Source organism: Drosophila hydei, unplaced genomic scaffold (genome assembly GCF_003285905.1).
Source record: "Drosophila hydei strain 15085-1641.00,03,60 unplaced genomic scaffold, DhydRS2 tig00008139-arrow-pilon, whole genome shotgun sequence".
NCBI lineage: Eukaryota > Metazoa > Arthropoda > Insecta > Diptera > Drosophilidae > Drosophila > Drosophila hydei.
Genome location: NW_022045847.1, coordinates 796115 through 818084, shown reverse-complemented (window position 1 = coordinate 818084; position 21970 = coordinate 796115). Strand labels below are relative to the sequence as shown.

At 37.6% G+C, this 21970-nt stretch overlaps 4 protein-coding genes across 7 annotated transcripts; 2 read left to right on the top strand and 2 right to left on the bottom strand.

Moving 5' to 3' along the window:
• Positions 1 to 278: 278 nt before the first annotated feature.
• Positions 279 to 1732, bottom strand: LOC111598643. Its single transcript, XM_023313991.2, has 4 exons — positions 1629 to 1732; positions 1506 to 1575; positions 647 to 1438; positions 279 to 583 (listed from the first exon to the last, which is right to left on the bottom strand). The coding sequence occupies exons 1-4, from the start codon at positions 1695 to 1697 to the stop codon at positions 405 to 407; spliced, it is 1110 nt and encodes a 369-aa protein (XP_023169759.1). The 5' UTR covers positions 1698 to 1732; the 3' UTR covers positions 279 to 404.
• Positions 1733 to 1902: 170 nt separating this feature from the next.
• On the top strand, positions 1903 to 3900 carry LOC111598621 (protein transport protein SEC31). Its single transcript, XM_030225763.1, has 3 exons — positions 1903 to 2047; positions 2112 to 3371; positions 3633 to 3900. The coding sequence occupies exons 1-3, from the start codon at positions 1903 to 1905 to the stop codon at positions 3806 to 3808; spliced, it is 1581 nt and encodes a 526-aa protein (XP_030081623.1). The 3' UTR covers positions 3809 to 3900.
• A 992-nt stretch (positions 3901 to 4892) lies between these two features.
• LOC111598542 lies at positions 4893 to 6338 on the top strand. The gene is made up of 2 exons (XM_023313832.2): positions 4893 to 4996; positions 5093 to 6338. The coding sequence occupies exons 1-2, from the start codon at positions 4991 to 4993 to the stop codon at positions 6308 to 6310; spliced, it is 1224 nt and encodes a 407-aa protein (XP_023169600.2). The 5' UTR covers positions 4893 to 4990; the 3' UTR covers positions 6311 to 6338.
• Positions 6339 to 7777: 1439 nt separating this feature from the next.
• Positions 7778 to 13295, bottom strand: LOC111598527 (glycogen [starch] synthase). 4 transcript variants are annotated; one of them, XM_023313810.2, is made up of 5 exons: positions 13215 to 13295; positions 9607 to 10580; positions 8645 to 9512; positions 8440 to 8575; positions 7778 to 8156 (listed from the first exon to the last, which is right to left on the bottom strand). In XM_023313810.2, exons 2-5 carry the CDS (start codon positions 10578 to 10580, stop codon positions 8065 to 8067), a joined length of 2070 nt encoding a protein of 689 aa, XP_023169578.1. In that variant the 5' UTR covers positions 13215 to 13295; the 3' UTR covers positions 7778 to 8064. The 4 variants fall into 4 exon arrangements, with proteins under 4 accessions (XP_023169578.1, XP_023169579.1, XP_023169580.1 ...); XM_023313811.2 differs by lacking the exon at positions 13215 to 13295 and adding an exon at positions 10753 to 10799; XM_023313812.2 differs by lacking the exon at positions 13215 to 13295 and adding an exon at positions 10762 to 10779.
• Positions 13296 to 21970: the final 8675 nt, after the last annotated feature.

Below are 21970 nucleotides of genomic sequence, written 5' to 3'. Positions count from 1 at the left end.
TATCAATTTCAACAGCTGTTTGCGGACAAACCTAGTAATTTTAAAATGGAGTTGGTTACTAAAAATATAAATTTTAATTAAAAAGGCAAAACACAGGAAATTTTTAATCCTGCAATATTCAAAATCAATATAATTTTTTATTGTTATTATATTTATTATATAATTTTTATTATCTGCATTCAAATAAAGATAGTTTGGTTGAATTAACATCAAATCTATATGCATATTTACAACGTTATTAAATATTTCCACGACAAAGCAATTTTTAATCATGTAGCAACTTTCAATGGGAACAGATAAAGTTCTCAGTTGGGCGCGAAAATTTGAAATTATATTTGTAATCATGATTCACATACGTTACTTTCAGAAAATGACTTTAAAAGCTTTAATAAATTTTGATTCGTCTAACACCAATTCCAGATGCAGCCATAATTTTTATTGCAGCCAAAACCGCCGGGATATAAAGAACAAAAGTCCTCGGAATTCTTGAACTCGCAACTATAATCCGGACAGAAATAATTGTAGCAGCCTGCAGAGCAGGTCTCTCGCCGACCCTGGGCACAACCAGAACAATTGAGCATTTCTGAAAATACTTTTAAGCTATAGAAAATGGATATGTTTCAATATAATTTCTGGATAGGCGTACCGCTCTCGTGACAATCGGGAGACATGCAAGTTAACAATGGAGGATTCGGTGGCATCACCAATATTGGCGGATCATTCAGCTGCACAACTTGCGGTGGCTTGAGGTAGATTACTGGTCTAGTACAAACCCTTGGGTCGCACAGCTTTTGACTCCGATTGAAGCATACCCATGTCGATGAATATGGTCGGCAGATACGTGGCGTTTTGACCGTGCAGCAACCGGCCGAGGGCTGCTCAATTACGCTAGCTGGTGGTGTGCTTTCAAGAACAATTTGGCCCGGTGGCTCCATATGTACATAACTTTGATCCGTATTGGGGTCGTAGGGTTTAATGGTCTTATATTCCACTTTGTTGATATTTTCGGTTACTGCTCGATACTCGTTCTTGTTCTTTATCACGTTATCGATCTCTAATATAGTTGTTATATAACCAGGTTCTTGACATTGCTTGGCCCACCACACGGTACCCAGCGGACAGGCGGACGAAAGACAACGGCCAGCATAGTATTCACCCCGGGTGCAGAGTATCTTGCGACATTGATCCCTGAAGTAAATTGAGCCCGGTGGGCAGCGCACCTGTTCATCAGGTTCTTCAATCATCGCAGGTGTAGGCGCTGGATCGTCAATGATGTTCGTTTCAATTTCAGGTGCCTGAGTTGTCGTTGTGGTGCTTGTGGTGCTTGTGGTGCTTGTGGTGCTGGTGGTGGGTACCTCAATGGGTTTTCGAGTGGTGTCATATGGGCAAGGTATGGGATTAATCACATGGCACAGGCCATCCGTGTGCAGATAGTAGCCTAACGCAGACAAGAAAAGTTGTTTTGCATTGAGATTATAATAATAATATTACCATATTTAGCTCACCTTCCTGACACAGATGTGTACCATAGCACACGCCGTTAATAGCTGTATAACCTTGTGGACATTCCATCCACTACAAAGATTTGAAAAATATTTATTTAAAAATATATTTTTTTATTTCCATACCTTTCCATATCCATCATGATAACCTTCCGCAATACATATTACGCAGAATATTACAAAAATCGTCCACATTGATGCCGACTAAGATTTTCGAAATGTTTTAGCAGCAAAACTCGATCGACAACTAAACGACTGCGTCGCTTGGCTAATGCTTTGACGGCGCTTAAAACATAATTTTCTTAGCTTTCTGATAACCTTTTTTTGTAATCTGATGAAATGACAATTGTAGCGTTTACCTAAAGCATCATTTTCTATTCTGAGCTCATTTCTAATCGGCATGTTCGTCTATCAAGTGCTGTTTCTACCTTGGCTGCTGTTGGCTTTTGATCTTGGCAGTGCTCAATGTCCAAGCTCGGTCGCCGCTAGTGCTCCGTGCTTGCCACACTGTGTTCTCTACAATGGAGCTTGTGTGCAGCCTACAAGTGAGTGAATATATATTGAATGTATAGAATAAGCAGTGTATCTAAGATATTTTCATATTTATAGGTCCATGTGGAGTTGTAGCACCCTGCCCAACCGTGCCAGTCCAGACTCTGCCTTGTCCAAATCTGCCAACTGCTCCAGCTCAGTCTTTGCCCTGCCCAATCCAACCTGTGGCACCCTGCCCAACCGTGCCAGTCCAGACTCTGGCTTGTCCAAATCTGCCCACTGCTCCAGCTCAGTCTTTGCCCTGCCCAATCCAACCTGTCGCACCCTGCCCAACCGTGCCAGTCCAGACTCTGCCTTGTCCAAATCTGCCCACTGCTCCAGCTCAGTCTTTGCCTTGCCCAATCCAACCTGTGGCACCCTGCCCAACCGTGCCAGTCCAGACTCTGCCTTGTCCAAATCTGCCCACTGCTCCGGCTCAGTCTTTGCCCTGCCCAATCCAACCTGTGGCACCCTGCCCAACCGTGCCAGTCCAGACTCTGCCTTGTCCAAATCTGCCCACTGCTCCAGCTCAGTCTTTGCCTTGCCCAATCCAACCTGTGGCACCCAGCCCAGCCGTGCCAGTCCAGACTCTGCCTTGTCCTGTTGCACCGTATCCAACCGTTCCACCACAAACCCTCCCCTGTCCGAGTCCACCGCCTCCCATATTCTATCCGACCGTTCAACCGCATACTACAACAACCACGATAACCACAACCACAACAACGACCACCAGAAGACCAACCACCGAACCACCTCCTGCTCCATTGAGAAAATGCCCCAAGGGCACAGTGCTAATCAAGGACGAATGCCATTTGATTTATTGTGGCCGTGGAGTCTATGACAGTAATAATTGTGTAGAGCCGAGATGTCCAAAGGGTACTTATTGGTCAGGTCAGAAATGCGTTTACCCCCAACCCGTAGAGATCGGACCGATTCACATCGAGCGAACAATCATTCAGGAATCAAAGCAGCCGCACGACTTGGTGCTCAATAATTTGCAGCATCTGACCGTCAACGCCTCGCTGACTTTGCCAACGGACTATAGAGATTATGTAGAAGAATCAGAAGAGGAGGTAATCGATCCACCAATTTCTCAACCGTCGCCCAAGTGCTGCACGGTTATTGCACCACGCACTTGTCGCCGTCCATCAGAAAGCAATCGCTGGCAATGTTTCAATCCCAAGCAGCACGTCTGCGACGACTTTTGCAGTGCTCCAAAAATGGCTTTAAGACCATCCGGGATCAGCAGCTGGTACGACAGTAATGTCAGAATGCTCACCATACCGCCTAACTGGAACTCCGAATGCCAGACGCATGGCAACTGCCCACCAACCTCAGGTAACAAACTGTTTTACTGATGGGTAATTCATATTGATTGATCAAAGATAATTCTCCTTGAATGATCAACAATCATGGACCACTTTGTTTCATACTGATTGGTTTGAGGTCTGTGGTCTAGCTGATTCATATTTGTTGGTCGAATATCTAATATCAGTCTTAGACTTTGTTGGCTCATATTAATCGATCGAAAATCGATCAATATGATCGAAAAATATCGATTATCTAGCAGATTGAATTGATGTATTCTTTTCCAACAAGATCGTTATGACTGTAGCGGCTGTGCCTCGGGTCGGATGGCATCCTGCTCATCCTACTGCTATAACTATCGCTGCCATAGTCCGAAGTGTGCCTACTACGATCAAAAAGAATTTTGCGATTCGCCACAATTCGCCGGATCCGTGGGTTGCCGTCCGGAATATGGATGGCGTCGTTAATCAAGTTGACTGCAAAATAACGTATATATGTCATGATGTCACGATATAAAAAAGATTTGTATCTTAACTTTTAAGAACTCAATTTATATAGAAACAAGTGTAAAAAAATTATTTCTCCATTCAAATAATATGTTATGTGAGAAGTTATCGAATGCTTAATAAAATACGATTTTTATTTAGAAGGATTGGATGGAATTGAAATATGTATATATATATATATATATATATATATACATATATATATATATGTATATATATATGTATATATATATACATATATATATATATATATATATATATATATATATATATATATATATATATATATATTTATGTATATACATGCAGTCCTAGTTGTGCTCGGTACCAATTGTCACGATATATGATATATAAAAAAATCCTCAGCTCAATTTTTATATTTTATATTTCTTTCATGGAAACTGAAAAGCCAGCTCTTTTTTTGACTAAGTACATGACGTACTTAGTAAACAATTTCTTTTGATTGGGCGCAAACGCTTAAATTTTTAATTAATTATTTGGGCTTTGTTTTGAACCGGTGAAAGAATTATAAATGGTAGCAAATTAATTATTATTAACCATTAACACTCAAATTATATCAAAGAACACCTTAGTCGCTGCGCTAGGACACGGAAACATAGGACTTACTCTGGGGAACTTGAATGCAGTCCTAGTTGTGCTCGGCACCAATTGTCACGATATGATATATAAAAAAAATCCTCAGCTTAATTTTTATATTTTATATTTCTTTCATGGAAACTGAAAAGCCAGCTCTTTTTTTGACTGAGTACATGACGTACTTAGTAAACAATTTCTTTTGATTGGGCGCAAACGCTTAAATTTTTAATTAATTATTTGGGCTTTGGTTTGAACCGGTGAAAGAATTATAAATGGTAGCAAATTAATTATTATTAACCATTAACACTCAAATTCTCTCGCTCTCCGAACCTTTCTGTAAAAACCGTTAAATGAAACATTCAATATCGTCAGATAACGCTATCTAATCAGTTAACTATGAAGTACATTTTTGAAAAGAGTACAGCTGATTCTTTAGTAGACTAAAAGAATTCTGAGCTATTGGACGCGTGCTAAGAAAGCCTAACAATATAAAAGGAAGTGTCTGACGAGTTACTCATACTTCAACTATTTCACTTAATCGGTAAAATGAAGGTAAGTTGTAATTGCTGTAGCCTGCGCAATAGCAAATTTTAAGCGAAATATAATGGACTTCATTCTTATTTTATATAATTGATATATATTAATAAGTTGTGGATACTGCTGCTGGTGCTGGCTGTTGGAAGTTTGGTTAGTGGCGAGGATGCATCATCCCTGAAGGATAAGATTGTGATACACACGCCACTTCAAAACTATGAGAAGCCCTCCTTGCGCGACTACGAGGAATGTCAATCAAATCGGCAGAACTGCTTGAACATCTGTGCGGGCAGAGAGAAGTGCGAATTAGAGTGTCCACTGTGCCCGGAACTGACAGAAGAGCCGCTCCTAGTGCACGGCATCAATGATACTAGCTACGTGGCACCCGCTCAACCCGCGCTGAACACCACCAACATCATCAGGCTAACAAACGAGATTAACAACATTATCAAGAGCGATATTCAGGGTCGGAATGAGATCAATATCCAGGTGCATCAGAATGTGTCCAAGGTGGGCGGTCGCTTTGGACTTGGCTACAATGAGCAGGGGTCCTGCTGCCATGTGGTGAGACGAGAGCGCGATTGCGAGCACCTGGAGCATTGCCAGGAGAGCTCACGGCATCGCGTCTGTGGCGCACGATGCCAAGCGCGAGTGATGCATGCCAAACGAGTGGTTCAATGCGAGAAGGATCAGCCAGATGAGTGCCACGAAACGGTGGAATATGTCCCCATGTATCGTCACAAATCCGGAAAACGCAACCGTTCCCAATTTATACCTAAATACCAGACGCAATCCCAGGTCCAAACTCAATCCGACGATTGCACGTACTTAAATACGTGGCCCTTTATATCCTGTGGCCACAATAGAGAGAGCATGCGACTGAGACGCGCCAGCTGTCAGAAATGTTTGTATGTAACCTATGGCTACCTCCTGCAAAATGGCATGCCACCAGAGTGCACGAGTTGCTTTCCAGCCTATGTATCACCAATGATGCCACAGCCTATAGTCTATCCAACCTATTTGAACCCCGGATTTGACTATAATTACCAGCCTCTGCCTAAGCCTCAACCACAGCCGAACGAAGATGATGAGCAGGGCGTTGATCAGGATATTGAGGATGGCGAGGGCGACCGTGGCTGGGTTGTGGAATCAGATAAATGTTTAGGTCCCAGTGGAGAATTGGTAAACTGCAAAGATGGCGTAATAAACCAAGACTCATCGCCCCCTGCTCATGTGGAGCAGGAGGAAGATCCGTACTACGATGTGCCCGCCCAGCGTCGCAGACGTCGTCATGACAAATTTGTTCGTTCCCTTTACAGTCGCCGTGGGTAATATCAAGAATTTTTAGCTTCTCAGCTATCGACTTAAATTTCATTAAATATTAGAATTAAGAAAATTGGGTTTCAAAAAAAAAATTATTATTTTTTCCTTCTTACATTTTTCTGTATTTTGACCTTGCACTTTGAAAGTGGTTGTATATATAAAAAAAACTCATTAAGATAACTAATACAATTTTGAGATTAACTGCTTATTTTTCGATCGATTTTATTTTATTAATGCCCCGCAAGAAGTTATTCGGACAGTGCAGAGGGGCAGACGTATGCATTTCTAATGACTCCGATCCTCTAACTTTATCTATGCAAGTATATAAAATATTGTCCCACTCCAAGTCTATAACTCTGTTTTTCCTGAGAAATACTAAATAGACCTGGCGGATTCGATGCTTCGCCATGCTTCCAGGATTTGATTTTGAAACGATTTGTATTAATCAGCAATGTAATTTAATGAAATCATAAACCGATGTCGCTTTTTGGCTTTTGTATTATATTGGGTTTCGGACTCGTTCACCTTCTTGTCCAACCATAAATAGTTCCCGATGATATTTATGTCGGCTCAGTATGGGTGCCATTCAAAGATATTGATATTTTGGGTTGCCAGTTAGGATTGTGGCATTGTAGTGCTGAAAATGCCAGCTTATATTCTGAAATAACTTGTCTAAGAGTAGAAAAACAAGATTTAATACGTCAGTGCAATTCTTTGCAAAACTACAATTTACAGGTGCCATAGTAAGGGAAGGCTTCTCACACCATCAGACCTCCAATTAGGCTGTGCAAGTGGCCCAAAGGATACTCCTCTTTACAGAGATCATAAAAATAAAAGTTGCTCCCGTTCGGGTTTTCCAAAATACATTTTTTTCATCTGAGCAAAATACGTACTTCAACTGGGAAGACCCAATCATATGCATTTGGCAAACTTAACTTTTGTCTTTAGTTTCTGTAGATATTCAGCTTTTAAAATAAACCTTTAAAGAAAAGTTCCCTAAGTTCCTCCACACAAGTTGGATTTATTCAGTGTATATTGTTTAGCAGTCCTAAAAAGTATTCTTTTAAAAAAAAATCCAAAACTTATGCAATAAAAAAAGTAAATTAGAAAAAACAAACGAGTAAAAGGGTGAGCTAACCTGACGAGATGATGTATAGATTATTTAACTTTATTTATCATTCTTTTATAATGTGTATAGTCCATTTATAGAAAACAATAATTGTTGATTTATCAATATGAGGCAGTATATTATGCAATAAAAATTGGTGTGGCTACATAATCTAGGGGAATTCATCTAAACCACAGTTTTCATTTATGAAATATCAATAAAGTGCAAATAAAGTGCAGTGCGATTACGCCTTATCATTCTATTTTTAGGTTAATGTGATAAGGTCAATTTAGTAGCCAATTTCTGTGTTTCTGTACCATAATAACAATAATTTAATTTGATTTTATAACATTTTGTTCCTTTTTGTGTTTGTGTTGGACTCATCTGCTTATAGACTAAACAACATTAAATAGAATCTTCTCATTTTGCATAAATATTCTCAAATTGTTCTAACTGTTGCATATGAGCGTAAAAATTTGTTAAAGAAAAACAGTTGTAGCATTAGGTAGATAGTTTCTTCGTGTGGGCGTTGTCGTTTCGTCGACTACTGCATGCCCTTTGAACATGTGAAAGAAAATTACTAGACTTATGGTAATATTGCGCTGTATGAATTGTTCGTGTAGCCAGTTGCTGACGACCAGGATTCGGGGTTGGTTTACTTAATTCCCAATTCCTTCAGCTCAGTTTCCTCATCAACAGAGTCCTCATCATCAGAACCATGCACCGAGGGTGCAGGCGTGGTATGCCCTATAAATAAAATAGAGGGAAAATAGCATTTAAGCCCGTGAGAACATACTGATATATATTTTAATTTTGACTTCATATATTCCAATGATTTCTGAATGACATCAGATCATATTTGCACCTTGACAACAATTAGATTAGCTATGATTCACACTTTACTCAATGAAACAGTAATATTAAAAAGTCACCTAAATATACCGATTGTCTAATCAAAATTAATTGACACATATGATAGAAATAGGGCATTTTTTTCTTTTTCCGCTTTAATTGATTTAATTCAACTTACGCGATGAGGTAGGACTTGGCGGCTCGCTGTGTGGACGCGAGAAGACTAAATTGTTACGTGAACCATACAAGGTGGTCTCGTCCACATAATCAGGATAGACGGCCTGCAAAGCCTTCACCCTTGCCTGTCTATAGTACTGCAGATATAGAGATAGATAATTGATATCAATAGCTGCCCAGATCAGAAGTATTATATCAATACATACAATGCCCAGCGTACGCCAATCAAGCAAATCGCTGAGGCGTTCTGTACGGTTGCGCTGAATGATGCGCTGGCGACGATTTAGACGAGAGAACTCCATCATAAAATTCGACAGCTGCTGCACGCTGTTCTCTAAGCCAATATAACGACGATCCACAATATAGATACCATAGGATTTTGGATCACTAATGTGTTCCTGCATGAAGCAACCGAAACCAGATAGATTTGTGGTTACACTGGGTATACCCATGACGGTGCACTCGGCAGGCGTATAGCCCCAGGGTTCGTAGTACGACGGAAAGACGCCCAAATGACAGCCGCGTACAAATTCCTCGTAATCGATACCGAATAGCGGATTTGTCGAAGTCAAAAACTCCGGATGGAAGACCATTTTGACGCGATCGTGAACCGAATTGAATAAATGACAGCGTCTGATCGACGATAGCACCGGATCGTTCCAATCATCGGCCACATTGTGCGTGGTCACCGGAGGCATTGAATCACGTTGCATCGCAAACATGCAGCGCTTGATCTTAACCAGATCATCCTTTTGCAGCAGCTCATCGGGGCCGGGTATATGACCCTTGAGGCATGTATCGAACATCCGCTTGCCCACCGCCTGCTGCACATTATTGATGGTATCACGTAACTGCTTAATTACAGCATGGCCACGCAGCGAGTCGACGTTGAAGTTGTTCGTCTTGGTGGGAAATATAAGGAAGGCCACCACTGTTGTGTCCGGTTTCTCGTGCTTTAGCATCGCGTTGAGACGAGCCAGCGACTCAATAAATATATCAGCGCCCTTATTACCAAACTCATAGCGGCCCGCAATGAAGAAGTACAGCGTCTTGTCCAAATCGAAGTCGATGTGGCTATAAAGCAGAAATAGCATTATATTGTATTTTTACAAATAAGAGTGAAAATAGGAAACGAACGCCGTATAACAAGTAGATAGATCCGACTCACCCATAGAAATGACCGCGTACAAACTCATTGATCTTCTCCTTGGCAACGGCATGCAAATTCTGGAACTCATGAATGGCTGAGAACTTTTTCACGTTCAAGCCATTGGGCGTGATTATATCCGGTTTGCGCTTGAGCAGATGCTCCGCTTCGTAGCCCGTGATTTCCGATACGGTAGTGAAGACATGTGCCAGATGCGTGGCACCGCGCTCCAAGCAATATCGGTGATAGATTTGACGCTTGCCTGCTTCCTCGTCCACCGCAAACTTGTCGAGATTGTTGTAGAAATCGGTGTTGCCGGCGCATAAATATCGACCCAGGAGCGTGGCATGGGTGGTGAAAACGGTGGCGATCTCAATGAGTCGTGTACGCAATATAATCAAACCTACGCCGGCTTGCCACTCATGGAAATGAGCAACGATGCGCGGCGGACTGAGCTCATTGTTTTGGGAGTAGGAGATGGCAAAGTTACGGAACTCCTCCAGAAATTCGGCAATCATGAAGCCCATAATGATGGCATCGTTTGTCTCAATATCTAAATGGGGCACGCCAATGTTGCACTTCTCCCACATCTCCAACTTAAATTGATCCAACTTCCAGGCGGCGGAGCCAATGTCAAACAGTATCAACTGAGGATTGCCATCGACAAGCCAGCGACCGGTGTGAATTTTGTAGCCTCTCGATCGTAAAGCGTTGACTGCATCCAGAAGCGGATTTCCGCGCGGAAATTCCATTTCCTCTATTTCAGTGCGTGCACATTGCTCCTTATATGGCCCCATCATACACAGCTGCTCGCCCATCTCTTCGGTGGACACATAGGCCTTGGAGCGTATCACCGTGTAAATGCCGCCCACTTTGTTGGCTACCTCCCATGCGACTTCAAAGTTCCAGCGATTCTCCCTCGACGCAATATCACCTCGATCGAAGTAGTCCTTTAGGTCCGCGCCGGACTCCACGCGTGAAAATCGACGATTCATCTGCAAAGAAAGTGTGGAAAAAAGAATTGAGTAAGATATATTAAATGAAATAAGAATAATATTATATTATATATGCCATATGCAAGTAACCCGCAAGGCCATAGGAGATGCATCTTGATCTTCAAAACGATAAGACATTTGTCGCCGCATTATTTCAAAGCTGTTTCAGCACCTAGACAACCTCTTAGTGCCGGCAATCGAAGCGTACTGATAATTCTAGCTAAATTTAGCTGTTGCTTGACCCAGATTACAGAGCTGTAAAGCTGTAAACTGTAAGCCTAAGCAGAGCCAGCCAGCTGCTTGAGTTGCGTCATCAAAATTAACATTAACATTGACACCAACAGTAACATAAAACCAAATAATCTGGCCGGGGGTGAACAACTAGGAGATACCTTGAGCCCCCTAAAGAGGGCTATTTCCTCCCACGTGTCATTGCATTTTGTTTTTATTTTATTAACAAATACCTTTCACACTGGTTACCAATTTTCATTGGCTGCAGAGTATAACAACTCGGTAATTGACAATGTGAAGGTGTGCCCTAATCTTCGATCTTTGAACTGATAGTTGACAATTGATAATATCGCCCGCCTGCCATTGGCCCTGACTTTATCATGGCGGTCGCTGTTATGCATTTGTCGTCCATAATTCGCATTCGGGATCTGCTATATTTAGGTGGTTTGGAAATGAGCTAAGAGAATTGCTGACGCTGCCAAATTATATACATATATACATAGCATATATGAATATACACATTCAAATACGTATACGAAATACAATCATTAAATAATTTTGCAAACATATTGGTATTGGAATATTGCAAATTATGTAACGGCAATTGAACATTTATTGAAAGCCAATTTGTTGGTAGTATATATGTATGTGATAATAATAATAATAATCTTTTTATATTATATGTATATAATATATTTCAAAATTAAATCAAAATCTACAGCTATGAAGCATTTGGTTTAACAGTTAAACATTAGTTTCTTTGGGAATTAACAAATAATTGGTTCATTCTGAAATTAATTTTTAATCTTTGGGCTTAAGTGTTACGTTCAGATGGTTTAGCAAACTATTATTATTTACTTAATTGCCAACAAGTGTTAACACAAACTACTGACTAAACAATTTTCATTTAGATCTGAAGACGTCATGTCAAATGTTTTAGCTAATATTTTTTTTGTATTTGTGGGACATCGAATAATATTCATTTGCAAACATATTGCGAAGCTTATTTGAATGAACTCTTTGTAATATAAAATATAACGGATTCCAACCATATTTTCCCGAACTTGCTCCCTGAATATTTTAACCTTTAAGAGATCTCTTCGTTTTAATTATTGAAATTATTTATTTGAATGGTGTTTCTTAAATGTATCACTTGTGAAAAATATTCCATTTAAATTGTATTCCAATTCGATAGTTCTACTATAATTGGTTACTATTTCGTGTGTTTCCTATTATAATTTTCACTCAATATTCAAGTATCTTTCTTAAAAACCTCTCTTGTGCTCTGATTTATGCAATTCATTCATGGAATTTAGAAAGAATTAAGTGAGTGTTCTCTTCACCTTTTCTTTTGTAGTACCTTTTTGTTCGATGTATAAAGTGTTCAGTTGGGTTGATGGACAGACACACAATACAAGTCACATACGAAGATATTCTACCTTTGAAATGTCACATATGAACGGAAAAATTAGGAAACTGTTTAGCAACAATTAAAAGTAGATAACAATAATTATTCGCTACTTAGCGAGCGGCAGGTTTTCGAGAGTAAAAGTTTGTGGGCGTCAAGAGAGGAAAAACTAAGAAGAATTTACATGTTTAGCAAAGACTTGACAGCGAAAATTGAATTTCGATGGTTTCGATGGTTTGGCACATGTTCAATTTGCTTACGGTTTTATTAAATTAATTTTTATTTCAACTGATAAATGTGAATTGTGAGACGAGGGGTCTCTTGCACGCGCACCCAGAATATGTGTACATACACACACACACACATAGATACAACACGTAAAAATTCGAACTTTTGGCTGCGCGGCTGACATCGCCTTTGCCTTTGCCTGCCGCGGTCGACGGTGCCGTCGCCGGCGACGTCATCTATAGCGGCTGCAAGAACTTCAACAATAACAACAAACTAGGAACGACACATCAACGCAATGGTATATACACAACATCTGTATGTGTGGCAGGCAATGTCTGTATTTTTTTGTTCATTGCCGAGCGCAGACAGGCAGCGTAAAAGTCAAATAAAGGTCAGTGGCTGCGTCGCTGTCGCTGCCGTATGGGCAGAGCATTAAATATTTTCACCATTGTTGGTAGATTCTTGGGCGTTTAACTTGCTCAACAAGTTAAGCTTGATAATTTTGTTGTTGCATTCGTTAACACGAAGGAATATTGCAAAATGACCGACCCGCAGTGTATTGATAATGGCAATAGCGTTACGGCTTATCAGTGTTTTGTTTATGTTTCATGGGTTATAACTTTTTGCACTAGTGCAAAATATATGATTTCGCATTGGCGCCGACTATTATATAGCGATAATGAATTTTGTATTATATGTGTGTGTGTACACTCATGCTACACGCGCGCAGCTGTTAATTTATAATATTTTACGCAAAACTCATTCACCTTGCAGTCGTCGTCGTTGTAAAAGGGTACAAACAAAACAAACAACTGGCGGGTAGCGTTGCTCAGTTATTTAGATAGGCGAGCGTGGCAACGCCAACGATGCGACATCGATAACGCTATCGAAGTGTAAGCGGTCGTAAGCAGATGCTGAAAATGTTACCTATCGAAATAATGTATTATATCATGTTTCTTAGTCTTTGTCTCAAGTGGGGTTATTTTATTACATATATAACTTATAATTATATGATTTTAGTGTATATGTATTTTTTGAAATATGTGTTTATTGTATCAAATTTCCATTTCATCCCTGGCTTTCAGAGTTGCCACATACAAATTGTAAAAATTTTGTATCACTGAGCCTTAGAAACTGACTAAAGCGCGGACTTTTTAAAAATTCATAATATGAAAATAATACAAGCCAAAGCAAATATTTCACATTTCATTTAGTTCTTTTTAATTCTGTTTTAAGCATGTACATTTTATGACGAATTTTTGTTATCATTTTAGCACAAAGTGTCTTGGTATTTGTGTTGATTGCATCACCTCGCAATTTATCATAAGAACTCATATTTCAAACATGTCCAGGGTCCAGTCATAACCTTGCTCCATAAACAATTTAATACCATTTATGGAGTTTACTCGTTCGCTTAACCTCAATTATTGACCAAGACAAGACAAACACGCAATTTCCTGAGCTCTAGTAATAATTGAAATACACAAAAGGCTTGCAGTATTAGAAAACTTCAATTAATTTTCAATTTGACTACCTAATCAATTAAACGGAAGGAAGTGTAGGTAATTGGGTTACCGCGGTATTCGTAAATAGCGCATTATATTTTTTGGTAATTTTTTTCTAAATTTCTACCAACACTTAATCAATATGCGAAAACAATTTTTCAGCTCTGATACACAGTTGGAATTGTACCGAGTCATAATTAAAGGGCATCACTCAATTTGTTGTTCTGCCAACCTGCGACCAAGTCGTGCCGCAGCATCAAGCTCTGCCCCACAGACAATTGACATTCTGTTTGCTAGACAAGGTCAAATGGCATTTATGCTTTATTATTTTTTTACGCCCCTCTTTTCTTCTTACATACATGCACAAAAGCTTCTTTTCCGCGTTTTTACTTGCCTGCACTTAATGTGTGTGTGTATGTTGGTGTGTGGATATGTAGATGTATACTTGGTTAGGCAATTGATAACAGACGCAACAAAGCTCAGACTACAGTCGCCTCCTGCTGTGGCATAGTGTTCAGTTTACATGTATTTTCAGTTGCACTTATTTTTAGTGTTAGTTTTTGTTTTTCCAATTAACGCTTAACTGAAATTTTTGATTACCCAAAATGCTGGCAGCTGGCTGGATATGTTAGGAATTGCTAGTGATTTTAGCAGCCATTAAAGCTCTCCACAAACAGCGAAACACACACTCACACTTAACACTTAGCAGTGCATGCAGCTAAACGTTGGGTCACTGCATTAGTCAGCCAAGGACGAGCAAATACCCAGAAACTAATCTTTGACCGCAAATCAGTAGAAAGCTGCGCACACAAGAACTCAATAGCAACTAAAAATGTTAAGCTGTTTTTCTTATGTTTTATTTATCTATTATTTACAAGTTGGTGATAAACAGCAACAAAGTTTGTTAACCAAAATACAAAAAAATTAAAATTGAAATAAAAAATATATATAAAGTATAATAAAACTCTTTAAGTCTGAAATAATATATATGAGAGACAATATTCAAAATAAAAAATTACAGTACCTGTATAGGCTAATAGTATTGGTAAGATAAAAATAAAAAATAAATATAAAATTGAATATTAAACAATCAAATACAATATTTATGTTAAAATTAATGCAGTATGCATTTATAGTTTTTATAGTTCGCGTTTTTTTAATTTTCTAAGCCATGTTACTTAGGCAAGTTAACAACAAATTCTCTCCGAATACCTGAGAGGGTAGTGAATGATAAAAAAATAATATTGTTATATATTTAAAATACAAAAACAAAAAATAATCCAAATTGAAATCAAAAATTATATAATACACAAGTAGAAAGCCACAGATTGCATGATAGTCGTTTGCAGTAATTATTTTATTATTATTACTGTTATGTCTATTGAGCAGGACCAACCGAATCGAATTACAAGATATGATATGATATTAGCTGTATAAGCATTTTTATACAAAATTTGTTATTGCTGTGATACATAGCTTTATATATCGAATAGTGAAACAGAAGGAAATAGAGTTTATACTAAAATAAATATAAAAATTCGCTATGGGTTTAAAGCAAAGGACTCCCCATACACACATATTCTCCAGCTTCAATGCTTTGCTTCATGGAGGCAGACAGGCTAATTGACGGACGGACGTATTAAGCGCATTGTACATATTCGATATACGCTTTTCACTTTGTGAACATATTGTCCACAATATTTCTCTAGCGTAGGTTAACATTTAATTCAAATTAATCTAAAATTATTCAGAGCTCGTTTCTGTATTATAAGCAAATATTGTTTCTAGTTTTACTAAATATGGTTATTTATATCTTCAAGAGGTGCCTGCATATTTCAATTCTATCTTATCGCTGGTCTATTATAGAGACCACTTCACAATTGGGTCAGTTGTGCCATTGCCACGACATTAAGAGCTTCATTAAAAACTTTGCCATAATTCATTTGTGTCTCAGTGGCACGTGAACTTGAGGCCGGTGGCAAAGTCAAGTGCTGCTGCCTAGGTAACTAATTCCATTCACGGCCAACCTAATATTGCACGAAAATAAAGATAATAACCCAATGTGGTGGCCGAAAAAAAGCCATAAGAAACAGAAGACAGAGAAGAAACTAGCTGAGTAGTAGAGAGTGAAATACCCTAGAAATCAATTCTCACAAAGGAATTTAAATAATAAATATATAAACATGTATATATATGTTATATTTAACTGTATAAAAAGTTGCACTTCATTTTATTAACCGCATTTCATGATGTTGCTCATGTTTTCAGCATTTACAGAAACCTTCCTTGCAAACTATTGTTAAAAGTTTGTATACTGTAAATATTATAGGGTTAAAAAATTAATAAATGCTACAACTTGTATATATTTTTCAGTTTAAAATAAAACGAATTCGTGTTAATTATTGATTCGATTTATTCACATTTAATTTCGAAAAAATGCATAGCTCCAGTCTTAAGCGTATATACACATTTATTTTTATTGTTTACAGGGTATGCAAACAGTAAACGTGAGCATTTCTTCCAAAAAGAGGCGCCAACTTGCAAGGCGTTGATAGCGGACGTTGTCATTATGAATTGTTGCCTACTTATCGGCGCATGCGTCAGCTGGAATTGTTACGGGCACTGGGGCCGTGTAGCATATGCAACATGCTGAACCTTTTAGCTTATTGTTGATGCTTGGCTGTCTAAGCAGCAGCCGCGGCAGCCGCAGCAGCAGCTGACGACGATTTCGAATTTCGAAAATAAATTCGATCTCGAATTTCGAAGACTGTTATCAACAAACAGGGTACATTTGTGTGTGTATCGCAAATTGGGTAACAGCAGCAGCAGACGCAGCAGCTGACGACAGTTTCGAATTTCGAAAACTTTTTTGAATTTCGAAAACTGTTATCAACCAGCAGGCATTATGTATGGCTTTTGTTTGTGTGTATGTCGAACCTACTGCTACTGCTGTACATGAATGAATGTCGCACGTGTATATCGCAATAGCAGTTGTAAGTGTGAGCGTGCTTGCGGCTTTGCGTGTGGCTGTGTGTGTGTAGCACTTTATGCTACTGCTACTGGGATTGCTGCCACAGCCACTGCTTTTGTCAGATAAAAACCCATCAGTTGGCGGCTGTTGCACGTCGCGTGCGGTTTCTTTTTTGCTCCTGCGCTGCTGCTACTTTTCACTTTTTCTCAGTTGCGTGTCGCTTCGTATTCAAAGTGCGTTTCGCTGTCGCAGTTAGTTTTTGCATAAGCTAATACAACAAAGTAAATAAAACGAACTACTCCATGCACCAGCTGTGGTCTTGACAAGTGGCCAAGTTGTCATTTACCAGTCGCAGTTCGCGGCGTAAGGTCGTCCTCGCGCATTCTCCAACTCTTGGTGAAAGTGATTTGATTCTAAATAGACATTCGTAAATAATTCAATAAATATATATTTGTATAATAATATAATACAATATAATTGAGTTTATAATAAATATCAAATACAGTTTCATTCAATATGCGCTTAATAATTATTTATAACAATTTATTTTTAAATATAAAAAACGCTCTATTAAACTAACTTGAAAGTTTTTCCAAAAGTACGAAAATACAGGCTTAAAATGTATTTTGAAAAATGGACTAAACATTTATTGAATAAAATTAGATTAAAAAAAATAAACATTAATTTTATAAGTTTAAATTACAGTTTATCTTTTTATAAATTATAAAGATTTAAAATGCATAATACAATGCAAAAATTATTTAAAAAAAAAGAAAATACTAATTTTAAGTGCTACCGTAAAAAGATTAGAGATTAATTAAGAATTTGTACGAGGTGGTCGAACAAAAGAAATCGCTGATGACTAAATGGACTAAAAATTAGATGACAATTCACAATTTTGACATGTTTAGTCAACTCGCAAAAGTTAAGGACAACATTTAAATAATTTGAATCATTCAAACCTTTTTCTTTTCAAAAAATATATTCGAGCACCGTCTGCTAGCAGTTTTTGGATTAGCAAATATGATTTGTAATTTGCTTGCCAAATTGTATTTTATTTTCTTAACCCACATACAATTTTTTTTTTCAATTTTATTTTAAGTTATTGAATCTTATTTTTAAGTGATTTTTATATGGAATATACATGTAAAATACTTACCTCTTATTATATTTTTGTGTCTGACTTAATTTGCATTTATGTTGTTTTATTTTCCCTTGGGGGATTCCGTTTGATTACGTAATTAAGCTTAGGAGTTAGAGACATCAAAAACCGCAATTATAATGCGATTGCCAACCAGTTAAAATAATTAATTAAAGCGCGTCACTAGCAGATAAAACAATAAAAATTACCAAAATAATGGAAGTAATGAGAAAATACCTCAGCAGCCGACGTTAGCTCATTTAAATTCATTACGAATTTTGGTAGCAAGTCCACAGGACCTGCGAGGGGCGAACGGCAACAATTTTTCAGGCAATTTAATTGAAGAGCGCTTCAGAATTTTTGATTTAAGCTGCGTGGCATCAGAGCAGCAGCGGCATTAAACAGTAAATAAAAACGAAAATTTCTTTATATGGTTTGCGGAAACGTCGTCTGCTGAGATTTTCTTTTTTTTTTTATATTTTTATTCCCTATGCTGAATAATTTGGCACCGTCACGCCCACAAAATTACAACGAAAAACACGTGCAAATTGAGAATCAAAAGCAAAGCCAAATCGCAACGAAACGAAATAAAATAAAATAAAAGAAAGAAATAAAATTGTATTTGCGTCGACGCGTCGTTTTAATACATTTATTGTACGAGCTCTTTACATACATACTCACATATTGTTTATGACCATATCCTCCTATTCAAGAGTAGCAAATCTGCTTTCGCGTAATGGAAATCCAAGTACATAAAAATCAAATTAAATGCCATAAATAAAACCATATAAACATAAATACAATTATATGCATCTTCGCGTGAGCCATGCGAGTAGCCTGAGCCTGCCTGAGCCTGATATCCTACTCTACAAGTATTCAAAGTCCTTGAAACAGCAGCAGCGTTATCCAAAGTTGTAGACCACAGCGCTTACTTGGCCAGTAGCAAATTAGCAGCTGCATCACTTTACGACTTTTTGGTGAGTTTGTCCGACACTTTTGGCGGCTTTATACTATCTGCATGCATATATTATCTGATCTTAAAAGACCTACCCTTTTTCTGCATTAAATTAATATGACAACATAAAGACTTTCGTCGCTTTTTAACTTTGTATAATTTTAATATTTTTATTTTAATATTATTAATTAAATATATAAGTAATTAATAGAAACAACATTTTTGGGCATAGACAAACACGCCGCGAGAAACAGTGTGATTTAAAATTGAATGAGAACAAGGAAAACTTATTCCAAAATTTAGGTAAATGTGCGATATTTAGTTGATCATGGCCTTAATTAGATTAGGATTGCAATACCGCAGATATTTATTTTCCATTAACGATCTTCTTAAAGTTGAGGTTATAAATCTAAACAATCCTTATCTTAGTTTCATTTAAAGTTTTATTTAAAATAAACATTCAAGGAGAATCAAATTTTGTCCTGTTTTTATCATATTTTAAATTTCTCTTTTTTTGTTTCGATCTATCCAGCTTTTATGCTTTTTATGTAGCTGGCTTCTCTGATACGTACGTACATTTTTTTATAGTTGTGGAAGGGCAGGGTTCTCTCACGGCCACCTGACTCAGCTACATAATATATTTGCATATATAAGTAGGTCAAACATGGGCTCAAATGTTTGCTGTAAAATGACGAAATTATTTTCAGTTTATACGTACAACGCACCAAATTGCACACATCATATAAACTATTTGTTCATTGGAGTACAGAAAGAGGGAATATTTGTTTGCTCTAAAACCTGCTGAATACACATATATAATGTACATAATATACACATATCTGATTTATATAAAATAATAATAATAATAAATAAAATAATAAATAAAAGCAATATATGATATAGGTTATTTATATATGAAAAGGTTAGATATACTCTGCATATCAATAAAAAGTACTTTTCAAGCCATTTTTAATAATGTTTTTGATTGGATTGTTTTTCTAATCAAACAAATTGTAATAGGCTTTCTTCACTTTGCACCTTAGCATATATATTATTTACAGATCCTAGTTGGTGGCAACCAAATTCCATGCTTAAGCTTTCATATATATGAAATTACGCCAAGCCTGCCGGAAGAATCCTTTCGGCCGTTGTCACTCCCACTTACATTCCTGCAAAGGCGCAAAAAAAACGAAGAAAAACCGTATGAAACTTTCAAGGCATTTTTATTATTTGTTTCTCGCTTGCTATTTTTTGTGCTTTGCTTTTGATTTTATTATATTTATCCTTTTTTGTTGGTGTTATTTGTTTTGTTTTGCTTTGTGGCTGCGGCTTTTACGAGATTCCAATGCCTCAACGCCTTCAGCGGTAGAAACAATAAAACTGAAAGGACATGGCAGATCCGGCTCATTTGCATAACTCACCCGATGGAAGGCCATGCGAATGAATTGTGTAAACTGTTGAAATTATTTTGTGAATCTCACTTTAAAGAGCAAAAGCCTGCACGAACGCGCGTACACGTTGAGTACAGAAGACACTGTTGGCTGATTGCGGCTTTCATGCTTTTATGCTGCATTCTTTTATGCTCAGTGAATAAAACTATTTATGAAATGCCACACATTTATTGCCAATACTCTGGGACACTTTTATGGCTGATAAATGGCTCGGCTCTAAGCTGTCCAAGATTTTGTTTTATGCGTCGAGCCATGCAAAACTTCGGCCAAGCGCCTCATAAAAGTTAAAGTGGTTTATTTAGGGGCAAAGCAATACAAAAAATAAAATTGAATCTGCGAACGGCACCCGTGACATTCAAAATTAATTAATGGACGTGTAGATAAATCACAGCTCTGACCATTGCGCTGCTAGCGACGAGCGACGATACAAAAATTCTAAATCTTAAGAGCAGACAACGCTGCGTATGAGCACATTTAAAAATTAAAATATGTATATTAGGGTTTTTTTTTAAATATTTCAATGAAGTGCTACTAAATCATTACATGGTTTATTATTAAAAGAGACTGAGAATGTGGACAATATGCTGCGTATGACCTATGTGATATAAAACTTTCAAAAAAAGAATACGTTACGTATGAGCAATGCAATTGAATATTGAAAAGATACTCAACTGACAATTTTATGTATATTATCAAATAGCTCAATAACATTATTATTAGTACTATATAATAAATAGAAGATGAGCTACACCTTAAAGCGTAGCATATTTAAACATCATTAGTTGACTAAGACAATTGTTCCTCTGGAATATGATCGGCTGATATTTAAAGTGTTATATTGAAAGTTATTTCAGGCCAAGCATTACTATATGTATATTTAGATATGCTTGCTTTCAAATAATGCTGACAATTTTGTAACCAATTTCGCATGTCTGTTGATATCTGAGACAGTTGAATGTGTCAAAGACGAAATTGAAAAATTGTACGAAAATTGAAATACATTTCAATAAGAAAACACCAATAGGCATTTTATCAAGTGGCAGCAGCAAAAGGCAAAAACTTGCCACCTGTTGCCATCAGAAGGTGAGGTCGAAGGGCCATGTCAGCTGCTTAACGGCTCGCCGAGCTATCACACCACACACACACACAGAAAGCGGAACTGTTAGCCATTGTGTCAATGTCATGAACTACTAAAGTTGATAAACACAGAAAGCCAGCACAAAAGGAAGTAAAACAAGTAAAAACGGCTCTACCGGGCTCAACCGACTCCATAATGCTTGTTCACGGTGTAAATAAACGAATCATATATTTCATATAGGAGTTCAGTAGTAATTCACTTTTTGGATTATGGAAGTGTAGCTGTAAATCTGTGGAAATTTAAAAATACAAATGGGCAGACAAACTGCGGAGTCTGCACAAAGCGAGTATACTATTTATACTTTGTGAACAAGTATAACAATTTGATGGAGTCAGTTTGAAAATTGAATTTTCCCCAATAGC